Genomic DNA, 25862 nt, shown 5'->3' on the forward strand with positions numbered 1-25862 from the left:
CTGATCCGAATCTAGACTCACGCCCACTTCCCCGCCCTCTCCCCGTAACCCCTAATTCCCTTATCTGCGAGGAAACTGTCTATCTCCATTTTTAATTTATTTAATGTTGCAGCTTCCACAGCTCTCTGGGGTAGCAAATTCCATAGATTTACTACCCTCTGAGTGAAGAAGTTTCTCCTCATCTCAGTTTTGGAAGGGCAGCCCCTTATTCTAAGATTATGCCCCCTAGTTCTAGTCTCACCCATCAGTGGAAACATCCTCACCGCATCCACCCGATCAAGCCCCCTCACAATCTTATATGTTTCGATAAGATCGCCTCTCATTCTTCTGAACTCCAATGAGTAGAGTCCCAACCTACTCAACCTCTCCTCATACGTCAACCCCCTCATCTCCGGAATCAACCGAGTGAACCTTCTCTGAACCGCCTCGAGAGCAAGTATATCTTTTCTTAATATGGAAACCAAAACTGCACGCAGTATTCCAGGTGTGGCCTCACCAATACCCTGTATAACTGCAGCAAGATTTCCCTGTTTTTATACTCCATCCCCCTTGCAATAAAAGCCAAGATTCCATTGACCTTCCTGATCACCTGCTGCACCTGCATACTAACCTTCTGTGTTTAATGCACCAGGACCCCCAGATCCCTTTGTACTGCAGCACTTTGCAGTTTCTCTCCATTTAGATAATAACTTGCTCTTTGATTTTTTTCTGCCAAAGTGCATAACCTCACACTTTCCAACGTCAGCCTCCTCTGTTCCAAAGAAAACAACCCCAGCCTGTCCAATCTTTCCTCACAGCTAAAATTCCCCAGCCCAGGCAACATCCTCGTAAATCTCCTCTGTACCCTCTCTAGTGCAATCACATCCTTGTGAGCAGAACTGTACGCAGTATTCTAGCTGTGGCCTAATTGGTGTTTTGTACAATTCAAACATAACCCCCCCTCCCTGCTCTTGCCTTTATTAGCCAAGGCTTAGAATACAAGTATCCCGTATGCCGCCTTAACTACCTTATCTACCTGTCCTGCTACCTTCAGGTCCGTCTAACAACAACCGCTACAAGTCTCTGGACTTTGAGGTCAAGCTCAACACAGTCCTGCACGGATTTGCCGGCTACTTCGAAACAATCCTCTACAAAGACGTGACTCTGAGTAAGTACTGGACTGTTCCGCAAAGAACTTGGACTCGTACCACATCCCGAAGCGTTCCACACCCGATGAAGCGCTTTAGAAGTGTAGAGTCACTGTTGTAATGACCCAGCCCCTTCCGTTCTCTCCCAATCCCAACGGACCCAACCCCTTCCCATTCACTCCCACTGTACACAATCCCAATGGACCTATCCTCTTCCCATTCACTCCCACTGTACACAATCCCAAGGGACCCAACCCCTTCCCATTCACTCCCACTGTACACAATCCCAATGGACCCAACCCCTTCCCATTCACTCCCACTGTACACAATCCCAATGGACCCAACCCCTTCCCATTCATTCCCACTGTACACAATCCCAATGGACCCAACCCCTTCCCATTCACTCCCACTGTACACAATCCCAATGGACCCAACCCCTTCCCATTCACTCCCACTGTACACAATCCCAAGGGACCCAACCCCTTCCCATTCACTCCCACTGTACACAATCCCAATGGACCCAACCCCTTCCCATTCACTCCCACTGTACACAATCCCACTGGACCCAACCCCTTCCCATTCACTCCCACTGTACACAATCCCAATGGACCCAACCCCTTCCCATTCACTCCCACTGTACACAATCCCAATGGACCCAACCCCTTCCCATTCACTCCCACTGTACACAATCCCAATGGACCAAACCCCTTCCCATTCACTCCCATTGTACACAATCCCAATGGACCCAACCCCTTCCCATTCACTCCCACTGTACACAATCCCAATGGACCCAACCCCTTCCCATTCACTCCCACTGTACACAATCCCAATGAACACAACCCCTTCCCATTCACTCCCACCGTATCTCATGAAAGTGGACCAGGATTATTGGTTCTGCATTACCCTGATGTTTGACGTCTTGATGATCTTTCTGTCCTCGCAGGTATCCTCCCAGAGACCCACTCCCGGGGCATGTACTCCTGGTTCCCCATCCTGTTCCCTCTCAAGGTGAGTTTGCTCTCGTTTGTTGCTCAATCCTTTACTGATCAATTGTCTGTCTCGCCATTGAATCCAGGTTAGATACAGAGTATAGCTCCCTCTACACTGTCCCATCAAACACTCCCAGGGCAGGTACAGCACGGGGTTAGATACAGAGTATAGCTCCCTCTACACTGTCCCATCAAACACTCCCAGGGCAGGTACAGCACGGGTTAGATACAGAGTAAAGCTCCCTCTACACTGTCCCCATCAAACACTCCCAGGGCAGGTACAGCATGGGTTAGATACAGAGTAAAGCTCCCTCTACACTGTCCCCATCAAACACGCCCAGGGCAGGTACAGCACGGGTTAGATACAGAGTAAAGCTCCCTCTACACTGTCCCATCAAACACTCCCAGGGCAGGTACAGCACGGGTTAGATACAGAGTAAAGCTCCCTCTACACTGTCCCATCAAACACTCCCAGGGCAGGTACAGCACGGGTTAGATACAGAGTAAAGCTCCCTCTACACTGTCCCATCAAACACTCCCAGGGCAGGTACAGCACGGGTTAGATACAGAGTAAAGCTGCCTCTACACTGTCCCATCAAACACTCCCAGGGCAGGTACAGCACGGGTTAGATACAGAGTAAAGCTGCCTCTACACTGTCCCATCAAACACTCCCAGGGCAGGTGCAGCACAGGGTTAGATACAGAGTATAGCTGCCTCTACACTGTCCCATCAAACACTCCCAGGGCAGGTACAGCACGGGTTAGATACAGAGTGAAGCTCCCCCTACACTGTCCCATCAAACACTCCCAGGGCAGGTACAGCACGGGTTAGATACAGAGTAAAGCTCCCTCTACACTGTCCCATCAAACACTCCCAGGGCAGGTACAGCACGGGTTAGATACAGAGTAAAGCTCCCTCTACACTGTCCCATCAAACACTCCCAGTGCAGGTACAGCACGGGTTAGATACAGAGTAAAGCTCCCTCTACACTGTCCCATCAAACACTCCCAGGGCAGGTACAGCATGGGTTAGATACAGAGTAAAGCTCCCTCTACACTGTCCCATCAAACACTCCCAGGGCAGGTACAGCACGGGGTTAGATACAGAGTAAAGCTGCCTCTACACTGTCCCATCAAACATTCCCAGGGCAGGTACAGCACGGGTTAGATACAGAGTAAAGCTCCCCCTACACTGTCCCATCAAACACTCCCAGGGCAGATACAGCACGGGTTAGATACAGAGTAAAGCTCCCTCTACACTGTCCCATCAAACACTCCCAGGGCAGGTACAGCACGGGTTAGATACAGAGTAAAGCTGCCTCTACACTGTCCCATCAAACACTCCCAGGGCAGGTACAGCACGGGTTAGATACAGAGTAAAGCTCCCTCTACACTGTCCCATCAAACACTCCCAGGGCAGGTACAGCACGGGTTAGATACAGAGTATAGCTCCCTCTACACTGTCTCATCAAACACTCCCAGGGCAGGTACAGCACGAGTTAGATACAGAGTAAAGCTCCCTCTACACTGTCCCATCAAACACTCCCAGGGCAGGTACAGCACGGGTTAGATACAGAGTAAAGCTCCCTCTACACTGTCCCATCAAACACTCCCAGGGCAGGTACAGCACAGGTTAGATACAGAGTAAAGCTCCCTCTACACTGTCCCATCAAACACTCCCAGGGCAGGTACAGCACGGGTTAGATACAGAGTAAAGCTCCCTCTACACTGTCCCATCAAACACTCCCAGGGCAGGTACAGCACGGGTTAGATACAGAGTATAGCTCCCTCTACACTGTCCCATCAAACACTCCCAGGGCAGGTACAGCACGAGTTAGATACAGAGTAAAGCTCCCTCTACACTGTCCCATCAAACACTCCCAGGGCAGGTACAGCACGGGTTAGATACAGAGTAAAGCTCCCTCTACACTGTCCCATCAAACACTCCCAGGGCAGGTACAGCACAGGTTAGATACAGAGTAAAGCTCCCTCTACACTGTCCCATCAAACACTCCCAGGGCAGGTACAGCACGGGTTAGATACAGAGTAAAGCTCCCTCTACACTGTCCCATCAAACACTCCAAGGGCAGGTACAGCACGGGTTAGATACAGAGTAAAGCTCCCTCTACACTGTCCCATCAAACACTCCCAGGGCAGGTACAGCACGGGTTAGATACAGAGTAAAGCTCCCTCTACACTGTCCCATCAAACACTCCCAGGGCAGGTACAGCACGGGTTAGATACAGAGTAAAGCTCCCTCTACACTGTCCCATCAAACACTCCCAGGGCAGGTACAGCACGGGTTAGATACAGAGTAAAGCTGCCTCTACACTGTCCCATCAAACACTCCCAGGGCAGGAACAGCACGGGTTAGATACAGAGTAAAGCTCCCTCTACACTGTCCCATCAAACACTCCCAGGGCAGGTACAGCACAGGTTAGATACAGAGTAAAGCTCCCTCTGCACTGTCCCATCAAACACTCCCAGGGCAGGGACAGCACGGGTTAGATACAGAGTAAAGCTCCCTCTACACTGTCCCATCAGACACTCTCAGGGCAGGTACAGCACGGGTTAGATACAGAGTAAAGCTCCCTCTACACTGTCCCATCAAACACTCCCAGGGCAGGTACAGCACGGGTTAGATACAGAGTAAAGCTCCCTCTACACTGTCCCATCAAACACTCCCAGGGCAGGTACAGCATGGGTTAGATACAGAGTAAAGCTCCCTCTACACTGTCCCATCAAACACTCCCAGGGCAGGTACAGCACGGGTTAGATACAGAGTAAAGCTCCCTCTACACTGTCCCATCAAACACTCCCAGGGCAGGTACAGCACGGGTTAGATACAGAGTGAAGCTCCCCCTACACTGTCCCATCAAACACCCCCAGGGCAGGTACAGCACGGGTTAGATACAGAGTAAAGCTGACTCTTCACTGTCCCATCAAACACTCCCAGGGCAGGTACAGCACGGGTTAGATACAGAGTAAAGCTCCCCCTACACTGTCCCATCAAACACTCCCAGGGCAGGTACAGCACGGGTTAGATACAGAGTAAAGCTCCCTCTACACTGTCCCATCAAACACTCCCAGGGCAGGTCCAGCATGGGGTTAGATACAGAGTAAAGCTCCCTCTACACTGTCCCATCAAACACTCCCAGGGCAGGTACAGCATGGGTTAGATACAGAGTAAAGCTCCCTCTGCACTGTCCCATCAAACACTCCCAGGGCAGGTACAGCACGGGGTTAGATACAGAGTAAAGCTGCCTCTACACTGTCCCATCAAACATTCCCAGGGCAGGTACAGCACGGGTTAGATACAGAGTAAAGCTCCCCCTACACTGTGCCATCAAACACTCCCAGGGCAGATACAGCACGGGTTAGATGCAGAGTAAAGCTCCCTCTACACTGTCCCATCAAACACTCCCAGGGCAGGTACAGCACGGGTTAGATACAGAGTAAAGCTCCCCCTACACTGTCCCATCAAACACTCCCAGGGCAGGTACAGCACGGGTTAGATACAGAGTAAAGCTCCCTGTACACTGTCCCATCAAACACTCCCAGGGCAGGTACAGCACGAGTTAGATACAGAGTAAAGCTCCCTCTACACTGTCCCATCAAACACTCCCAGGGCAGGTACAGCACGGGTTAGATACAGAGTAAAGCTCCCTCTACACTGTCCCATCAAACACTCCCAGGGCAGGTACAGCACAGGTTAGATACAGAGTAAAGCTCCCTCTGCACTGTCCCATCAAACACTCCCAGGGCAGGTACAGCACGGGTTAGATACAGAGTGAAGCTCCCTCTGCACTGTCCCATCAAACACTCCCAGGGCAGGTACAGCACGGGTTAGATACAGAGTAAAGCTCCCTCTACACTGTCCCATCAAACACTCCCAGGGCAGGTACAGCACGGGTTAGATACAGAGTAAAGCTCCCTCTACACTGTCCCATCAAACACTCCCAGGGCAGGTACAGCACGGGTTAGATACAGAGTAAAGCTCCCTCTACACTGTCCCATCAAACACTCCCAGGGCAGGTACAGCACGCGGTTAGATACAGAGTAAAGCTCCCTCTACACTGTCCCATCAAACACTCCCAGGGCAGGTACAGCACGGGTTAGATACAGAGTAAAGCTCCCTCTACACTGTCCCATCAAACACTCCCAGGGCAGGTACAGCACGGGTTAGTTAGAGTAAAGCTCCCTCAACACTGTCCCATCAAACACTCCCAGGGCAGGTACAGCACGGGTTAGATACAGAGTAAAGCTCCCTCTACACTATCCCATCAAACACTCCCAGGGCAGCTACAGCACGGGTTAGATACAGAGTAAAGCTCCCTCTACACTGTCCCATCAAACACTCCCAGGGCAGCTACAGCACGGGTTAGATACAGAGTAAAGCTCCCTCTACACTGTCCCATCAAACACTCCCAGGGCAGGTACAGCACGGGTTAGATAGAGTAAAGCTCCCTCTACACTGTCCCATCAAACACTCCCAGGGCAGGTGCAGCACAGGTTAGATACAGAGTAAAGCTCCCTCTACACTGTCCCATCAAACACTCCCAGGGCAGGTACAGCACGGGTTAGATACAGAGTAAAGCTCCCTCTACACTGTCCCATCAAACACTCCCAGGGCAGGTACAGCATGCGGTTAGATACAGAGTAAAGCTCCCTCTACACTGTCCCATCAAACACTCCCAGGGCAGCTACAGCACGGGTTAGATACAGAGTAAAGCTCCCTCTACACTGTCCCATCAAACACTCCCAGGGCAGGTACAGCACGGGTTAGTTAGAGTAAAGCTCCCTCAACACTGTCCCATCAAACACTCCCAGGGCAGGTACAGCACGGGTTAGATACAGAGTAAAGCTCCCTCTACACTGTCCCATCAAACACTCCCAGGGCAGGTACAGCACGGGTTAGATACAGAGTAAAGCTCCCTCTACACTATCCCATCAAACACTCCCAGGGCAGCTACAGCACGGGTTAGATACAGAGTAAAGCTCCCTCTACACTGTCCCATCAAACACTCCCAGGGCAGCTACAGCACGGGTTAGATACAGAGTAAAGCTCCCTCTACACTGTCCCATCAAACACTCCCAGGGCAGGTACAGCACGGGTTAGATAGAGTAAAGCTCCCTCTAGACTGTCCCATCAAACACTCCCAGGGCAGGTACAGCACGGGTTAGATACAGAGTAAAGCTCCCTCTACACTGTCCCATCAAACACTCCCAGGGCAGGTACAGCACGGGTTAGATACTGAGTAAAGCTCCCTCTACACTGTCCCATCAAACACTCCCAGGGCAGGTACAGCACGGGTTAGATACAGAGTAAAGCTCCCTCTACACTATCCCATCAAACACTCCCAGGGCAGGTGCAGCACAGGTTAGATACAGAGTAAAGCTCCCTCTACACTGTCCCATCAAACACTCCCAGGGCAGGTACAGCACGGGTTAGATACAGAGTAAAGCTCCCTCTACACTGTCCCATCAAACACTCCCAGGGCAGGTACAGCACGCGGTTAGATACAGAGTAAAGCTCCCTCTACACTGTCCCATCAAACACTCCCAGGGCAGGTACAGCACGGGTTAGATACAGAGTAAAGCTCCCTCTACACTGTCCCATCAAACACTCCCAGGGCAGGTACAGCACGGGTTAGATACAGAGTAAAGCTGCCTCTACACTGTCCCATCAAACACTCCCAGGGCAGGAACAGCACGGGTTAGATACAGAGTAAAGCTCCCTCTACACTGTCCCATCAAACACTCCCAGGGCAGGTACAGCACAGGTTAGATACAGAGTAAAGCTCCCTCTGCACTGTCCCATCAAACACTCCCAGGGCAGGGACAGCACGGGTTAGATACAGAGTAAAGCTCCCTCTACACTGTCCCATCAGACACTCCCAGGGCAGGTACAGCACGGGTTAGATACAGAGTAAAGCTCCCTCTACACTGTCCCATCAAACACTCCCAGGGCAGGTACAGCACGGGTTAGATACAGAGTAAAGCTGACTCTTCACTGTCCCATCAAACACTCCCAGGGCAGGTACAGCACGGGTTAGATACAGAGTAAAGCTCCCCCTACACTGTCCCATCAAACACTCCCAGGGCAGGTACAGCACGGGTTAGATACAGAGTAAAGCTCCCTCTACACTGTCCCATCAAACACTCCCAGGGCAGGTCCAGCATGGGGTTAGATACAGAGTAAAGCTCCCTCTACACTGTCCCATCAAACACTCCCAGGGCAGGTACAGCATGGGTTAGATACAGAGTAAAGCTCCCTCTGCACTGTCCCATCAAACACTCCCAGGGCAGGTACAGCACGGGGTTAGATACAGAGTAAAGCTGCCTCTACACTGTCCCATCAAACATTCCCAGGGCAGGTACAGCACGGGTTAGATACAGAGTAAAGCTCCCCCTACACTGTGCCATCAAACACTCCCAGGGCAGATACAGCACGGGTTAGATGCAGAGTAAAGCTCCCTCTACACTGTCCCATCAAACACTCCCAGGGCAGGTACAGCACGGGTTAGATACAGAGTAAAGCTCCCCCTACACTGTCCCATCAAACACTCCCAGGGCAGGTACAGCACGGGTTAGATACAGAGTAAAGCTCCCTGTACACTGTCCCATCAAACACTCCCAGGGCAGGTACAGCACGAGTTAGATACAGAGTAAAGCTCCCTCTACACTGTCCCATCAAACACTCCCAGGGCAGGTACAGCACGGGTTAGATACAGAGTAAAGCTCCCTCTACACTGTCCCATCAAACACTCCCAGGGCAGGTACAGCACAGGTTAGATACAGAGTAAAGCTCCCTCTGCACTGTCCCATCAAACACTCCCAGGGCAGGTACAGCACGGGTTAGATACAGAGTGAAGCTCCCTCTGCACTGTCCCATCAAACACTCCCAGGGCAGGTACAGCACGGGTTAGATACAGAGTAAAGCTCCCTCTACACTGTCCCATCAAACACTCCCAGGGCAGGTACAGCACGGGTTAGATACAGAGTAAAGCTCCCTCTACACTGTCCCATCAAACACTCCCAGGGCAGGTACAGCACGGGTTAGATACAGAGTAAAGCTCCCTCTACACTGTCCCATCAAACACTCCCAGGGCAGGTACAGCACGCGGTTAGATACAGAGTAAAGCTCCCTCTACACTGTCCCATCAAACACTCCCAGGGCAGGTACAGCACGGGTTAGATACAGAGTAAAGCTCCCTCTACACTGTCCCATCAAACACTCCCAGGGCAGGTACAGCACGGGTTAGTTAGAGTAAAGCTCCCTCAACACTGTCCCATCAAACACTCCCAGGGCAGGTACAGCACGGGTTAGATACAGAGTAAAGCTCCCTCTACACTATCCCATCAAACACTCCCAGGGCAGCTACAGCACGGGTTAGATACAGAGTAAAGCTCCCTCTACACTGTCCCATCAAACACTCCCAGGGCAGCTACAGCACGGGTTAGATACAGAGTAAAGCTCCCTCTACACTGTCCCATCAAACACTCCCAGGGCAGGTACAGCACGGGTTAGATAGAGTAAAGCTCCCTCTACACTGTCCCATCAAACACTCCCAGGGCAGGTGCAGCACAGGTTAGATACAGAGTAAAGCTCCCTCTACACTGTCCCATCAAACACTCCCAGGGCAGGTGCAGCACGGGTTAGATACAGAGTAAAGCTCCCTCTACACTGTCCCATCAAACACTCCCAGGGCAGCTACAGCACGGGTTAGATACAGAGTAAAGCTCCCTCTACACTGTCCCATCAAACACTCCCAGGGCAGGTGCAGCACAGGTTAGATACAGAGTAAAGCTCCCTCTACACTGTCCCATCAAACACTCCCAGGGCAGGTACAGCACGGGTTAGATACAGAGTAAAGCTCCCTCTACACTGTCCCATCAAACACTCCCAGGGCAGGTACAGCACGCGGTTAGATACAGAGTAAAGCTCCCTCTGCACTGTCCCATCAAACACTCCCAGGGCAGGTGCAGCACGGGTTAGATACTGAGTAAAGCTCCCTCTACACTGTCCCATCAAACACTCCCAGGGCAGGTACAGCACGGGTTAGATACTGAGTAAAGCTCCCTCTACACTGTCCCATCAAACACTCCCAGGGCAGGTACAGCACGGGTTAGATACTGAGTAAAGCTCCCTCTACACTGTCCCATCAAACACTCCCAGGGCAGGTGCAGCACGGGTTAGATACAGAGTAAAGCTCCCTCTACACTGTCCCATCAAACACTCCCAGGGCAGGTACAGCACGGGTTAGATACAGAGTAAAGCTCCCTCTACACTGTCCCATCAAACACTCCCAGGGCAGGTACAGCACGCGGTTAGATACAGAGTAAAGCTCCCTCTACACTGTCCCATCAAACACTCCCAGGGCAGCTACAGCACGGGTTAGATACAGAGTAAAGCTCCCTCTACACTGTCCCATCAAACACTCCCAGGGCAGGTACAGCACGGGTTAGTTAGAGTAAAGCTCCCTCAACACTGTCCCATCAAACACTCCCAGGGCAGGTACAGCACGGGTTAGATACAGAGTAAAGCTCCCTCTACACTGTCCCATCAAACACTCCCAGGGCAGGTACAGCACGGGTTAGATACAGAGTAAAGCTCCCTCTACACTGTCCCATCAAACACTCCCAGGGCAGCTACAGCACGGGTTAGATACAGAGTAAAGCTCCCTCTACACTGTCCCATCAAACACTCCCAGGGCAGCTGCAGCACGGGTTAGATACAGAGTAAAGCTCCCTCTACACTGTCCCATCAAACACTCCCAGGGCAGGTACAGCACGGGTTAGATAGAGTAAAGCTCCCTCTACACTGTCCCATCAAACACTCCCAGGGCAGGTACAGCAGGGGTTAGATACAGAGTAAAGCTCCCTCTACACTGTCCCATCAAACACTCCCAGGGCAGGTACAGCACGCGGTTAGATACAGAGTAAAGCTCCCTCTACACTGTCCCATCAAACACTCCCAGGGCAGGTACAGCACGGGTTAGACACAGAGTAAAGCTCCCTCTACACTGTCCCATCAAACACTCCCAGGGCAGGTACAGCACGGGTTAGACACAGAGTAAAGCTCCCTCTACACTGTCCCATCAAACACTCCCAGGGCAGGTACAGCACGGGTTAGATACAGAGTAAAGCTCCCTCTACACTGTCCCATCAAACACTCCCAGGGCAGGTACAGTACGGGATAGATACAGAGTAAAGCTCCCTCTACACTGTCCCATCAAACACACCCAGGGCAGGTACAGCACGGGTTAGATACTGAGTAAAGCTCCCTCTACACTGTCCCATCAAACACTCCCAGGGCAGGTACAGCACGGGTTAGATACAGAGTAAAGCTCCCTCTACACTGTCCCATCAAACACTCCCAGGGCAGGTACAGCACGGGTTAGATACAGAGTAAAGCTCCCTCTACACTGTCCCATCAAACACTCCCAGGGCAGGTACAGGACGGGTTAGATACAGAGTAAAGCTCCCTCTACACTGTCCCCATCAAACACTCCCAGGGCAGGTACAGCACGGGTTAGATACAGAGGAAAGCTCCCTCTACACTGTCCCATCAAACACTCCCAGGGCAGGTACAGCACGGGTTAGATACAGAGTAAAGCTCCCTCTACACTGTCCCATCAAACACTCCCAGGGCAGGTACAGCACGGGTTAGATACAGAGTAAAGCTCCCTCTACACTGTCCCATCAAACACTCCCAGGGCAGGTACAGCACGGGTTAGATACAGAGTAAAGCTCCCTCTACACTGTCCCATCAAACACTCCCAGGGCAGGTACAGCACGGGATAGATACAGAGTAAAGCTCCCTCTACACTGTCCCATCAAACACTCCCAGGGCAGGTACAGCACGGGATAGATACAGAGTAAAGCTCCCTCTACACTGTCCCATCAAACACTCCCAGGGCAGGTACAGCACGGGTTAGATACAGAGTAAAGCTCCCTCTACACTGTCCCATCAAACACTCCCAGGGCAGGTACAGCACGGGATAGATACAGAGTAAAGCTCCCTCTACACTGTCCCATCAAACACTCCCAGGGCAGGTGCAGCACGGGTTAGATACAGAGTAAAGCTCCCTCTACACTGTCCCATCAAACACTCCCAGGGCAGGTACAGCACGGGTTAGATACAGAGTAAAGCTCCCTCTACACTGTCCCATCAAACACTCCCAGGGCAGGTACAGGACGGGTTAGATACAGAGTAAAGCTCCCTCTACACTGTCCCCATCAAACACTCCCAGGCCAGGTACAGCACGGGTTAGATACAGAGGAAGCTCCCTCTACACTGTCCCATCAAACACTCCCAGGGCAGGTACAGCACGGGTTAGATACAGAGTAAAGCTCCCTCTACACTGTCCCATCAAACACTCCCAGGGCAGGTACAGCACGGGTTAGATACAGAGTAAAGCTCCCTCTACACTGTCCCATCAAACACTCCCAGGTTTCAGGGGACAACGCAGTTTAAGAGTAGACTACGTTGTCTAATGATTCGCTCTGTTTTTGTCTGTTTTCTTGCCCCCCCCCCCCCCCCCCCCCACAGCAACCAATCGGTGTGAAGGCGGGGGAGACGGTGTGCGTGCGGTTCTGGAGGTGCACCAACCCCAAGAAGGTGTGGTACGAGTGGGCCGTGACTGCTCCGGCATGTTCCGCCATCCACAACCCCACCGGCAGGTCCTACACCATCGGCCTCTGAGGCGGCCACCCCACGGACTCCTGTGTGTCTCCGTTTACGCCAGTGTTTGTGTGTGATCGATGGGGTCGAGCAGTCAAAGGCCGTCAACCCTCGACCCCAGGCCTATTTGCTGCTGAACTTTGACGTGGTTTAAGGGGGGGTGGGGGGGGGCAGGATAGGGTAGGAAGGGATCTAAATGTCGGGCAGGAGGGCACGCTGGGCTTTGGGTCATTCTCGCCCGCGCCCCGTTACCCGATTGTGAAGGGGGAGGGGGAGAAGCGGGTTTGTATGTGTATGGGGGGGGGGGGTGGTTTTTGTACGACTTATTAAATTGTGTTGACTGCATTTTGCTCCGTCTTCGCTGGAGATTATTGTCCAATGGCCACTGTTGTGTCGTCGATCGATTTATCTGGGAGGGGTGGGGTGGAGTGGAGCCGCTCGTCTCGCCGCTGTTTGCGGGATCTTGTGCACCAATCGGCTGCCGCGCTCCACTGCGTTGCAGCGGTGACTGGCGCTTCGAGACCATCTTCGCTGGCACGGGAAGCGCTTTGGGGAAGTTCCTGACATCGTGAAAGGCAAATGTCCTTTTCTGAAGTGGGGCCGAGGTCTTTTGAAGAGGAATGAGACCTACCGAGCCCAGTAAAACTCTTCTGCATTGATTGGAGGGCTCGGCTACGCTTTAAAATGGCCGCCTCCTCTGTGTTCACGGGTGTCAACAAAATGGCTGCCTGTATTCACGGGTGTCAACAAAATGGCCGCCTGCGCGTACACGGCATCAACAAGATGGCCTCCTCTGTGCACAGGTATCAACAACATGGCCGCCTCGGTGCGCACATTTATCAACAAAATGGCCGCCTGTGTGTGCAAGGGTGTCAACAAAATGGCCGCCACTGTACACTGGTATCAACAAAATGGCTGCCTTGGTGCACACATTTATCAACAAAATGGCCACCTCTGTGTACAAGGATATCAACAAATAGGCCGTCCTTGCGTGTTAACAAAATGAGCCAAAAACCCCCCGCAGATTTTCCGGGACACACTCTGGATGCGTGCTGGGGGTCAATTGGAGCTTTCAAGACTAAAATTAATAGGTTTCTGTTAGGCAAGGGTATTTAACTTCCTGGAACCAAGGCATGTAAATGGAGATGAGGTACAAGATGAGCCGTGAAGGATCATTCTTTAGGAAGGGTGTTAAGGCCTGGGAGAGGGTGCAGAGGAGATTTACCAGGGGTGAGGGACTTCCGTTACGTGGAGCCTCGAATTTTAAAATTCTCATCCTTGTTTTCCAATCCCTCCATGGCCCTCGCCCCTCCCCATCTCTGTAACCTCCTGCAACTCTCTGCGTTCCTCCAGTTCTGACCTCTTGAGCATCCCCCGATTTCCATCGCTCCGCCATTGGCGGCCGCCCCTTCAACTGCCTGAGCCCTGAGCTCTGGAATTCTCACCCTAAACCTCTCCACCCCTCTCTCCTCCTTTAGGCTCCTTAAAACCTACCTCTTTGACCAAGCTTTTGGTCACCTGTCCTAATGTCTCCTTATGTGGCTCAGTGTCGAATTTTGTTTGATAATCGCTCCTGTGAAGCACCTTGGGACGTTTTACTACGTTAAAGGCGCTATATAAAGGCAAGAGGTTGTTGGAAAGACTAAAGAAGCTGGGGTTATTCTCCTTAGAGCAGAGAAGGTTAAGGGGAGATTGACCAGAATGGTACCAGGGATAAGGGACTTCAATTACGTGGAGAGACTGGAGAAGCTGGGATTGTTCTCCTTGGAGCAGAGAAGGTTAAGGGGAGATTGACCAGAATGGTCCCAGGGATGAGGGGCTTCAGTTACGTGGAGAAGCTGGGGTTGTTCTCCTTAGAGCAGAGAAGGTTCAGGGGAGATTGACCAGAATGGTACCAGGGATGAGGGACTTCAATTACGTGGAGAGACTGGAGAAGCTGGGGTTGTTCTCCTTAGAGCAGAGAAGGTTCAGGTGAGATTGACCAGAATGGTACCAGGGATGAGGGACCTCAGTTATGTGGAGAAGCTGGGATTGTTCTCCTTAGAGCAGCGAAGGTTATGGGGAGATTGACCAGAATGGTACCAGGGATGAGGGACTTCAGTTACATGGATAGACTGGAGAAGCTGGGATTGTTCTCCTTAGAGCAGAGAAGGTTAAGGGGAGATTGACCAGAATGGTACCAGGGATGAGGGACTTCATTTACGTGGAGAAGCTGGGGTTATTCTCCTTGGAGCAGAGAAGGGTAAGGGGAGATTGACCAGAATGGTACCAGGGATGAGGGACTTCAGTGATGTGGAGAGATTGGAGAAGCTGGGATTGTTCTCCTTAGAGCAGAGAAGGTTAAGGGGAGATTGACCAGAATGGTACCAGGGATGAGGGACTTCAGTTATGTGGAGAGACTGGAGAAGCTGGGATTGTTCTCCTTAGAGCAGAGAAGGTTCAGGGGAGATTGACCAGAATGGTACCAGGGATGAGGGACTTCAGTTACGTGGAGAGATTGGAGAAGCTGGGACTACATAGAAACATAGAAGATAGGAGCAGGAGTAGGCCAGTCGGCCCTTCGAGCCTGCTCCGCTATTCAACGAGATCATGGCTGATCATTCAAACCCTAGCACCCGGTCCCTACACCGACAGCCATCCCACCCAAGCCCTATCCCCGTAACCCCATAGATGTAAAATAATTGACCGAAAAACTAGAATCTTAGAATGGTTACAGCATGGAAGAAGGCCATTCGGCCCATCGAGCCCATGCCGACTCTCTGCTAGTCCCTTTCCCCATAGTCCTGCAAATCTTTTTCCTTCAGATACTTATCCAACTCCCTTTTGAAAGATGAGATTGAGTCTGCCTCCACCACCCTTTCAAGGCATGCATTCCAGATCTTAACCACTTTTTTTTCCTTCTCCTTTGGTTCTTCTGCCAATCACCTTAAATCTGTTGTCCTCTGGTTCTCGACCCTTCCGCCAGTGGGAACAGTTTCTCTCTACTCTGTACCAGACCCCCCTCATGATTTTGAACACCTATCAAATCTAGAGTGGAACTTCTAAACTGGAATAGGGCTAACTTCAAATGGGATGCGAAAGGATCTAGTCAGGGTAAAATGGAACCAAAGACTGACGGGGAAAACTGTAACGGAACAATGGGTGATCCTTGAGGAGGAGATGTTCCAAGTACAGGCCAGGTACATTCCAACAAGATGGGAACCAAAGCAAGGGCTCCTGATAGAGAAGATGATGAAACAAAAAAGTGGGTGTATGATGCATATCAGGTGAATTCTTCAAGGGAGAACCAGACCAAATACAGTAAGTTGAGAGGGGATGTGAAGATGAAAATCAGATTGGCAAAGAGAGAATATGAGAGTAGTGTGGCATACCGATCACAGAAAGGACACAATCCGCTTTCCGGCCCGTAGACTATAAATCAGGCGTCATGCCTTTAAGAAGGATGACACCTTTAAGAAACTCGATCTGCAACATAGTTAAGCCCAGAGCGGGGGAGGAGCAGTCGAAGCTGTGCACTGATGAAAGGCAGTCGTACTTTGTGTAGTCTCTGACTCCATTTTGTGTTCAGCATGCAGCCTCAACAACTAAACCTTTTCTGTTGAACCTCTCCAAGTTCAGTATTTTTGCTAGGAGTACGTAGACTCCTACAGTAGAATGGCAGTTAACATAAAAGGGAACCCAAAGATCTTCTACCGGCATGTAAACAGAGGGTAGTAAGAGGCGGGGTGGGGCCTATTGTAGACAAAGAAGGTGATATATGCTTAGAGGCGCAGGGCAAGGCTAGAATACTCTTGAGTACTTTGTATCGGTGTTTACTAAGGAGGTGGATGCTGACAAAATATCGGTAGAAGCAATGGAAGGGGTGAAAATTGATGGGCAGGATGTACTAGAAAGGCTGGGTATGCTTAGAGTGGATAAGTCGCCTGGTCCAGATGGCTTGCATCCCAGGTTGCTAAGGGAATTGGGGGAGGAGATAGCGGAAGGACTTGCCATAATTTTCCAATCGTCCCTAGATGCAGGGGAGGCGCCTGAGGATTGGAAAGTGGCAAATGTGACACCATTGTTCAAGAAAGGGTGCAAGGACAATCCTAGTAACTACAGGCCGGTCAGTTTAACATCGGTGGTGGGTAAAGTTTTAGAAACAATACTCGAGGAAAATATTAACGGGCACTTGGAGAGGTTTAAGCTAATTAAGGAGAGCCAACACGGATTTGTAAAAGGCAGATCGTGTTTGACTAATTGAATTTTTTGATTAAGTAACAGGATTGATGAAGGGAATGCAATGGGTGTTGTCTACATGGATTTTCAGAAGGGGTTTGACAAAGTACCACATAAGAAGGCTGGTTAATAAAATTGAGGCTCATGAAATAGGTGGGTCAGTGGCAGCTTGGATAAGGAATTGGCTTAAGGACAGAAAACAGCGAGTTGTGGTAAATGGCTGTTTTTCAGACTGGAGGATGGTAGACAGTGGTGTTCCCCAAGGGTCAGTGCTGGGGCTACTGATTTTTTTGATATATATAAATGAGCTGGATATTGGAATACAGAGTAGAATTTCTAAATTTGCCGATGACACCAAACTTGGGGGTGTGGCAAACAGTGAGGATGATACCAATTGACTGCAACAGGACACAGAAAGGCTAGCAGAATGGGCAGACAAGTGGCAGATGAAATGTAATACAGAGAAGTGTGAGGTGATGCATTTTGGCAGAAGGAACAGGAAGAGGCAATATACACTTAATGGCACAGTTTTAAGGAGTGTGCAGGGACAGAGGGACCTGGGAGTTAATGTGCATAGGTCCCTGAAGGTGGCGGGACATATTGAGAGTGGTTAGCAAAGCATATGGGATCTTGGGCTTCATAAATAGAGATGTTGAGAAGTAGAGAAGTTATGCTGAACCTTTATAAAGCGCTGGTTAGGCCACAACTGGAGTATTGCGCCCAGTTCTGGTCACCACACTTTAGGAAGGATGTGTTGTCACGTGAGAGGGTGCAGAGATTATTTACCAGAATGGTTCTGGGAATAGGGGATCTTAACTACAAGGACAGGTTGGAGAAGCTGGATTTGTTTTCATTAGAGCAAAGGAGGTTGGGGGGTGATTTGATAGAGGTGTACAAGATTATAAGAAATAGGAGCAGGAATAAGCCACTTGGCCCCTCGAGCCTGCTCCGCCATTCAATAAGATCATGGCTGATCTTGGGCGCAAAGCCACTGCCCCGCCCGCTCCCCATAACCCTTCACTCCCTTATCTTGCAAAAATCTGTCTCTCTCCACCTTAAATGTATTTAATGACCCAGCCTCCACGGCTCTCTGGGGCAGAGAATTCCACAGATTTACGACCATCAGAGAAGAAATTCCTCCTCATCTCAGTTCTAAAAGGGCGACCCTTTATTCTGAAACTATGCCCCCAAGTTCTAGATTTCCCCACGAGAGGAAACATCCTCTCTGCATCTACCTTGTCGAGCCCCCTCAGTATCTTATATGTTTCAATAAGATCACACCTCATTCTTCTAAATTCCAATGAGTATAGGCTCAACCTGCTCAACCTTTCTTCATAAGTCAACCCCCTCATCTCTGGAATTAACCTAGTGAATCGTCTCTGAACTGCCTCCAATGCAAGTATATCCTTCCTTAAATAAGGAGACCAAAACTGTACGCAGTACTCCAGGTGTGGTCTCACCAATACCCTGTACAGTTGTAGCAGGACTTCCCTGCTTTTATACTCCAACCCCCTTGAAATAAAGGCCAACATTCCATTTGCCTTTTTGATTACTTGCTGTACCTGCATGCTAACCTTTTGTGTTTCATGCGCAAGGACCCTCAGGTCCCTCTGAACTGTAGCATTTTGTAATCTCCATTTAAATAATTTGCTTTTTTATTTTTCCTGCCAAAGTGGATAACCTCGCACTTTCCCACATTATACTCCATCTGCCAAATGTTTGCCCACTCACCTAGCCTGCCTATATCCCTTTGCAGGTTCTTTGAGTCCTCTGCACAACTTGCTTTCCCACCCATCTTTGTATCATCTGCAAACTTGGCTACATTACACTCGGTCCCTTCATCCAAGTCATTAATGTAGATTGTAAATAGTTGGGGCCCCAGCACCGATTCCTGTGGAACCCCACTAGTTACCTTTTGCCAACCGGAAAATGACCCATTTATCCCGACTCTCTGCTTTCTGTTAGTTAGCCAATTCTCTATCCATGCTAATATATTACCCCCAACTCTGAGCTTTTATCTTATGCAGTAACCTTTTATGTGGCACCTTATCGAATGCCTTCTGGAAATCCAAATACACCACATCCACTGGTTCACCTTTGTCCACCCTGCTCGTTACCTCAAAGAACTCCAGCAAATTTGTTAAACCATGATTTCCCTTTCATAAAACCATGCTGACTCTGCTTGACTGCATTATGTATTTTCAAATGCCCTGCTACTGCTTCCTTAATGAAGGACTCCAGCATTTTCCCAACGACAGATGTTAGGCTAACTGGTCTATAGTTTCCTGCTTTCTGTCTCCCTCTCTTAAATAGGGGCGTTACATTAGCAGTTTTCCAATCCGCTGGGACCTCTCCAGAGTCCAGGGAATATTGGTATATTGCAACCAATGCATCCACTATCTCTGCAGCCACTTCTTTGAAGACCCTGGGATGCAGGCCATCTGGTCCAGGGGACTTGTCCTCTTTGAGTTCCATTATTTTAACAAGTACTATTTCCTTAGTGATAGTCTTTAGTTCCCCCCTCCCTGTGGCCCCTTGATTATCCATTATTGGGATGTTGTTAGTGTCTTCTACCGTGAAGAGATACAAAATATTTGTTCAGAGTCTCTGCCATTTCCCCGTTTCCCATTATTAATTCCCCAGTCTCATCCTCTAAGGGACCAACATTTACTTTAGCTACTCTCTTCCTTTTTATATACCTGTAGGAGCTCTTACTATCTGTTTTATTGTTTCTTGCCAGTTTACTCTCATAATTGATCTCTTTCGTCATCCTTTGCTGGTTTTTAAAAATTTCCCAATCCTCTGGTCTCCCACCAATCTTGGCAACATTGTATGCCTTCGTTTTCAATTTGATACCATTCTTTACTTCCTTAATTAGCCACGGATGGTGCTCCCTTCTCTTAAATCTTTCTTTCTCACTGGAATATATTTTTGTTGAGAGTTATGAAATATCTCCTTAAATGTCTGCCACTGCATTTCAACTGTCTTGCCCTTTAATTAATTTTTCCAGTCCACTTTTGCCAGTTCTGCCCTCATGCCATTGCAATTGCCTTTGTTTAAGATCAGGACACTGGTTTGCGATACAACTTTCTCGCCCTCCAACTGAATTTGAAATTCAACCATGCTATGATCACTCTTTCCTAGAGGATCCTTTACTATGAGATCATTTATTAATTCTGTCTCATTACACAGTACCAGATCCAAGATAGCCTGCTCCCTGGTCGATTCCATTACATACTGTTCTAGGAAACCATCCCGGATGCACTCTATGAACTCCTCCTCAAGACTACCATGGCCAATTTGATTTGTCCAATCAATAAGGAGATTAAAATCACCCGTGATTATTACCGTATTTTTTTTACATGCCTCTATTTGTTGATTTATATGACTGGTTTGGATAGGCTAGTCGGGGAAAGGCTGTTCCCACTAGTTGATGGTACAAGGATTGGGGACACAGATTTAAGGTTTTGGGCAAGAGATACAGGGGGGACGTGAGGAAAAACTTTTTTACGCAGCGAGTGATGAGGACCTGGCAAACTCTACTGATAGAAGCGGAGACACTCAATGTTTTCAAGGGGTGACTGGATAGGCACTTGAGGTAAGTAAACATGCAGGGCTACGGGGATAGAGCGGGGGAGTGGGACTGACTGGATTGCTCGACAGAGAGCTGGCACGGACTCGATGGGCTGAATGGCCTCCTTTTGTGCCATTATGACTCCTCAGCCTTCTCTGCTCCAAGGAGAATGTTAGATTCGAATTTCGGAGTAAAACCAGATGGAACTGTTGACAAAGTTAAAGTTTATTAGAAAACGGCCAGAAGGCCTTGTGCACAAGGGAGAGGGGGGAGCCTCCTCAGATTCGCACCTGTCTCTCAAAGGAAATACAGCCTACAAGCATTAATATACCTTTCAATAAGCAACGCCCGCTGGTTACAAAAGTGGGCGTACACCTACAGACAACGTCACTACAGTTACTCTCGGGTGATTAGTCACGCGCCGCCCTGAAGTGTTCTTTGACATACAGCATAACACCTAGTTTCTAGACATCTAGCTTCTGTGAGCAAGGTCGCTTAATTCTTGAGATAATAAACAATGTCAGCTTTTGGTTGCGAGCAGACATTACAAAGGACTCAATATCGAGTTCAACAATTTCAGATCATAACCTCGGCCCCTATTTCATTTTTCCTTGAAATTTTTCCACTCCTTCCCTCCCCCCCCCCCCCCCCCCAACCTTTTTGTTTCGCTCTCACACCTGGCAGCTATCCCTTGCCCTGCCAGTACACTTTACACCCAATCTCAGCCTATTACCATCTCGTCTAGCTTCTAACACCTTTCATTGTCTCTCTTTTTTACTTCTTTTGTTTCTTTTATTCTTTTGTCCGATCGCAGCCCTGCCTCCGATCCATCTTTTCTTTCCAGTTTTGAAGAAGGGTTCGACCCGAAACGTCAACTCAAATTTCTGTCCACGGATGTTGCCTGACCTGCTGAGTTTTTCCAGCATTTTCTGTTGTTACAAAGGAAGATAAGGTGTTTGAGGCAAAGATAGAAATGGCCGACTCCCTCGGAAGTTCAGTTTCCCTGATCTCTCAAAGCCAGCTGCATTAAACACTGCTTCTGTAACACTGATAACAACAAAGACAGAGGCCAAGAGTCTAGTAATTATGCTGTGGTCCGCTATTTCTACAGTACTTAGTTAAAAAGGGTTAATATGATGGTCAAGTATCCCATCATGCTTTGCAGCTACCTAAATGCTACATGTATGTTTTACATATATATATTTCCTAATACGTGAAGCTAAACATCCTTTGAATATGATTTCTAGTACTACAGCCCCCCTTACATCTTTGGTTAATATATTTAAAAACTAGAGGATTCAGGCTTTGGTTTACAGGCCTATTTTTGCAATCCAACAAGAACTTACTTAAGAAAGGACATACTTGCTCTCCATACTTAAGAAAGGACATACTTGCTCTCGAGTCAGTACAAAGAAGGTTCACTCGGTTAATCCCGGGGATGAGGGGATGGACATATGAGGAGAGGTTGAGTAGATTGGGACTCTACTCATTGGAGTTCAGAAGAATGAGAGGCGATCTTATTGAAACATATAAGATTGTGAAGGGGTTGGATCGGGTGGATGCGGGGAGGATGTTCCCGATGATGGGTGAAACTAGAACTAGGGGGCATAGTCTTAGAATAAGGGGCTGCTCTTTCAAAACTGAGATGAGGAGGAACTACTTCACTCAGAGGATGGTAGGTCCATGGAATATGCTGCCCCAAAAAGCTGTAGAAGCTACATCATTACATCAATTTAAAACAGAAATAGACAGTTTCCTAGAAGTAAAGGGAATTGAGGGTTACGGGGAGCGGGCAGGAATTTGGACATGAGTCTAGGTTCGGATCGGTCATGGCCCTGTGGGCAGCGGAGCGGGCCCAGGGGCCGTGTAGCCTGATCCTGTTCCTATTTCGTGTGTCTAATTCTGTTAGATTCAGGAGATGGTTCTGTGATAGTGGATTGGCGGTTAGGATCAGATCAGCCATGATCTTATTGAATGGTGGAGCAGACTCGAGGGGCCGATTGGCCTACTCCTCTTTCTTATGTTCTTATAACTACCCTAGCTTCTCCAGTCTATCCATGTAGCTGAAGTCCATCATTCCTGAAATCATTCTCGTAAATCTTTTCTGCACCCTCTCAAGGCCTTCACATCCTTCCCAAAGTGCAGTGCCCAGAACTGGACACAATACTCCAGTTGGGGCCAAACCAGTGTTTTACACGGGTTCATCATAATTTCCACACTTTTGTACTCTATACCTCTATTTATGAAGCCCAGGATCCTGTAAACCTTTTTAACTGCTTTCTCAACCTGGCCTACCACCTTCAACAATTTGTGCACATATACCTCCAAGTCTGGTCTAGAGTTTTTTGAGGATGTAACTAGCAGTGTAGATAAAGGGGAACCAGTGGATGTATATTTGGATTTCCAAAAGGCATTCGATAAGGCCCCACATAAAAGGTGGGGCCTCAGCTATTTACAATCTAAATGACCTAGATGAAGGGACCGAGTGTAACGTATCCAAGTTTGCTGATGATACAAAGCTGGGTGGGACAGTAAGCTGTGAGGAGAACACAGAGTCTGTAAAGGGATATCGATAGACTGAGTGAGTGGGCAGTAAGGCGGCAGATGGAGTATAATGTGAGGAAATGTGAGATTCGCTTTGGTAGGAAGAATCGAAAAACGATATTTTTTTAAATGGTGAGAAACTTTCAAATGTTGGTGTTCAGAGAGATTTGGGTGTCCTCGTGCAAGAAACACAGAAAGCTAGCATGCAGTTACAGCAAACAATAAGGAAGGCAAATGGCATGTTGGCCTTTATTGCAAGGGGGTTGGGGTATAAGAGTGAGGAAGTCTTGCTCCAATTGTACAGGGCCTTGGTGAGACCACACCTGGAGTACTGGGCACAGTTCTGGTCTCCTTATCTAAGGAAAGATATACTTGCCTTGGAAGCGGTGCAACGAAGGTTCACTAGATTGATTCCTGGGATGAGAGGGCTGTCCTATGATGAGAGATTGTGTAGAATGGGCCGATACTCTCTGGAGTTTAGAAGAATGAGAGGTGATCTCATTGAAACATACAAGATCCTGAAGGGGATTGACAGGGTAGATGCCGAGAGGTTGTTTCCCCTGGCTGGAGTGTCTAGAACTAGGGGCACAGTCTCAGGATAAGGGGTCGGCCATTTAAGACTGAGATGAGGAGGAATTTCTTCACCCAGAGGGTTGTGAATCTTTGGAATTCTCTGCCCCAGAGGGCTGTGGATGATGAGTCGTTGAGTATATTCAAGGCTGAGATCGACAGATGTTTGGACTCTAGGGGAATCGAGGGATATGGAGATCAGGTGGGAAAGTGGAGATGGGGTAGAAGACCAGCGATGATTTTATTGAATGGCGGAGCAGGCTCGAGGGGCCGTATGGCCTACTGCTCCTATTTCTTATGTCTCTCTCTGTGCATGCACCCCTTTTAGGATTGTGGGGAAATGAGAAATGTTTTCACACAGAGGGTGGTTGAGATCCGGAACACACAGCCTGAAAGGATGGTGCAATCAGATTCCATGGGAACTTTCAAAAGGCATTTGGACCTGTACTTGAAGAGGACTCAATTTGCAGGGTTATGCGGGAAGAAAGCTGGGGTGTGGGACTAAATTGGAGAGCTCTTTCAAAGAGCCGGCACAGGCACGATGGGCCGAATGGCCTCCTCCTGTGCTGTAAGATTCTATCATCGACTGAAAGGCAGAACAGGCGCTAAGGTCTGAATGACCGACTCCTTTCCCATTAGAACAACAGAAAATGCTGGAAATATTCAGCAGGTCAGGGCAGCATCTGTGGCGAGAGAAACAGAGTTAACGTTTCAGCTCGATGACCCTTCGTCAGAACCGGAAAAAGTTGGAGATGTATCAGATTTTTAAGCAAGTGCTGGGGCAGGGAAATGGAGATGGGGAGGAAAGAATAAAAGGGAAGGTCTCTGAGAGGCAGGAGAGATTAAAAGACAAAAGCGATGATGGTGCAAGGCAAAAGGAGATGGTAATGGGACAACATTTTCTGTTGTTATTTCTGAGAGACACCAGTCAGTGTACAAATATCTCCCTTAGCGAGAGGGACTGAGACCCCAGTCATTTTATAGATATCTCCCTGAGGGAGAAGACTGAGACACCAGTCAGTGTACAGATATCTCCCTGAGAGAGAGAGGACTGAGAGACACCAGTCAGTGTACAGATATCTCCCTGAGGGAGAGGGACTGAGAGACACCAGTCAGTGTACAGATATCTCCCTGAGAGACAGGGGACTGAGAGACACCAGTCAGTGTACAAATATCTCCCTTAGCGAGAGGGACTGAGACCCCAGTCATTTTATAGATATCTCCCTGAGGGAGAAGACTGAGACACCAGTCAGTGTACAGATATCTCCCCGAGGGAGAGGGGACTGAGAGACACCAGTCAGCGTACAGATATCTCCCTGAGGGAGCGGGACTGAGAGACACCAGTCAGTGTACAGATATCTCCCTGAGAGAGAGGGACTGAGAGACACCAGTCAGTGTACAGATATCTCCCTGAGGGAGAGGGACTGAGAGACACCAGTCAGTGTACAGATATCTCCCTGAGGGAGAGGGACTGAGAGACACCAGTCAGTGTACAGATATCTCCCTGAGAGAGGGGGACTGAGAGACACCAGTCAGTGTACAGATATCTCCCTGAGAGAGAGGGACTGAGAGACAGCAGTCAGTGCACAGATATCTCCCTGAGAGAGAGGGACTGAGAGACACCAGTCAGTGTACAGATATCCCCCCCTGAGAGAGAGGGACTGAGAGACACCAGTCAGTGTACAGATATCTCCCTGAGGGAGAGGGGACTGAGAGATACCAGTCAGTGTACAGATATCTCCCGGAGGGAGAGGGAACTGAGAGACACCAGTCAGTGTACAGATATCTCCCTGAGGGTGAGGGGGGACTGTGAGACACCAGTCAGTGTACAGATTTTCCATACCTCGGGAGCCTACTATCAACAAGGGCAGACGTCGACGATGAAGTCCAACACCACCTCCAGTGTGCCAGTGCAACCTTCGTTCGCCTGAGGAAGAGAGTGTTTGAAGACCAGGACCTCAAACCCGGCACTAAGCTCATGGTCTACAGCACAGCAGTGATACCCGCCCTGCTGTATGCTTCAGAGACATGGACCATGTACAGCAGGCACCTCAAAGCACTGGAGAGGTACCACCAACGCTGCCTACACAAGATCCTGCAAATCCATTGGCAGGATAGACGCACCAACGTCAGTGTTCTCGCTCAGGCCAGCA

At 49.4% G+C, this 25862-nt stretch overlaps 1 protein-coding gene across 1 annotated transcript in view; it reads left to right on the forward strand.

The window, feature by feature from the left end:
* The window catches only part of prmt5 (protein arginine methyltransferase 5), a 59907-nt gene extending 46931 nt beyond the window's left edge, over window positions 1–12976 (forward strand). Inside the window, exons 16-18 of the mRNA XM_085983674.1 lie at window positions 1034–1147; window positions 2071–2135; window positions 12672–12976. Coding sequence (XP_085839800.1) covers window positions 1034–1147; window positions 2071–2135; window positions 12672–12824 — 332 coding nt within the window. The 3' untranslated portion in view covers window positions 12825–12976. The remainder of the gene's footprint in view (window positions 1–1033; window positions 1148–2070; window positions 2136–12671) is intronic.
* Window positions 12977–25862: the final 12886 nt, after the last annotated feature.

The sequence above is a fragment of the Somniosus microcephalus genome, chromosome 4 (genome assembly GCF_052327205.1).
Source record: "Somniosus microcephalus isolate GS21.2 chromosome 4, FLI_Smic_1.0, whole genome shotgun sequence".
NCBI classification, from domain to species: domain Eukaryota; kingdom Metazoa; phylum Chordata; class Chondrichthyes; order Squaliformes; family Somniosidae; genus Somniosus; species Somniosus microcephalus.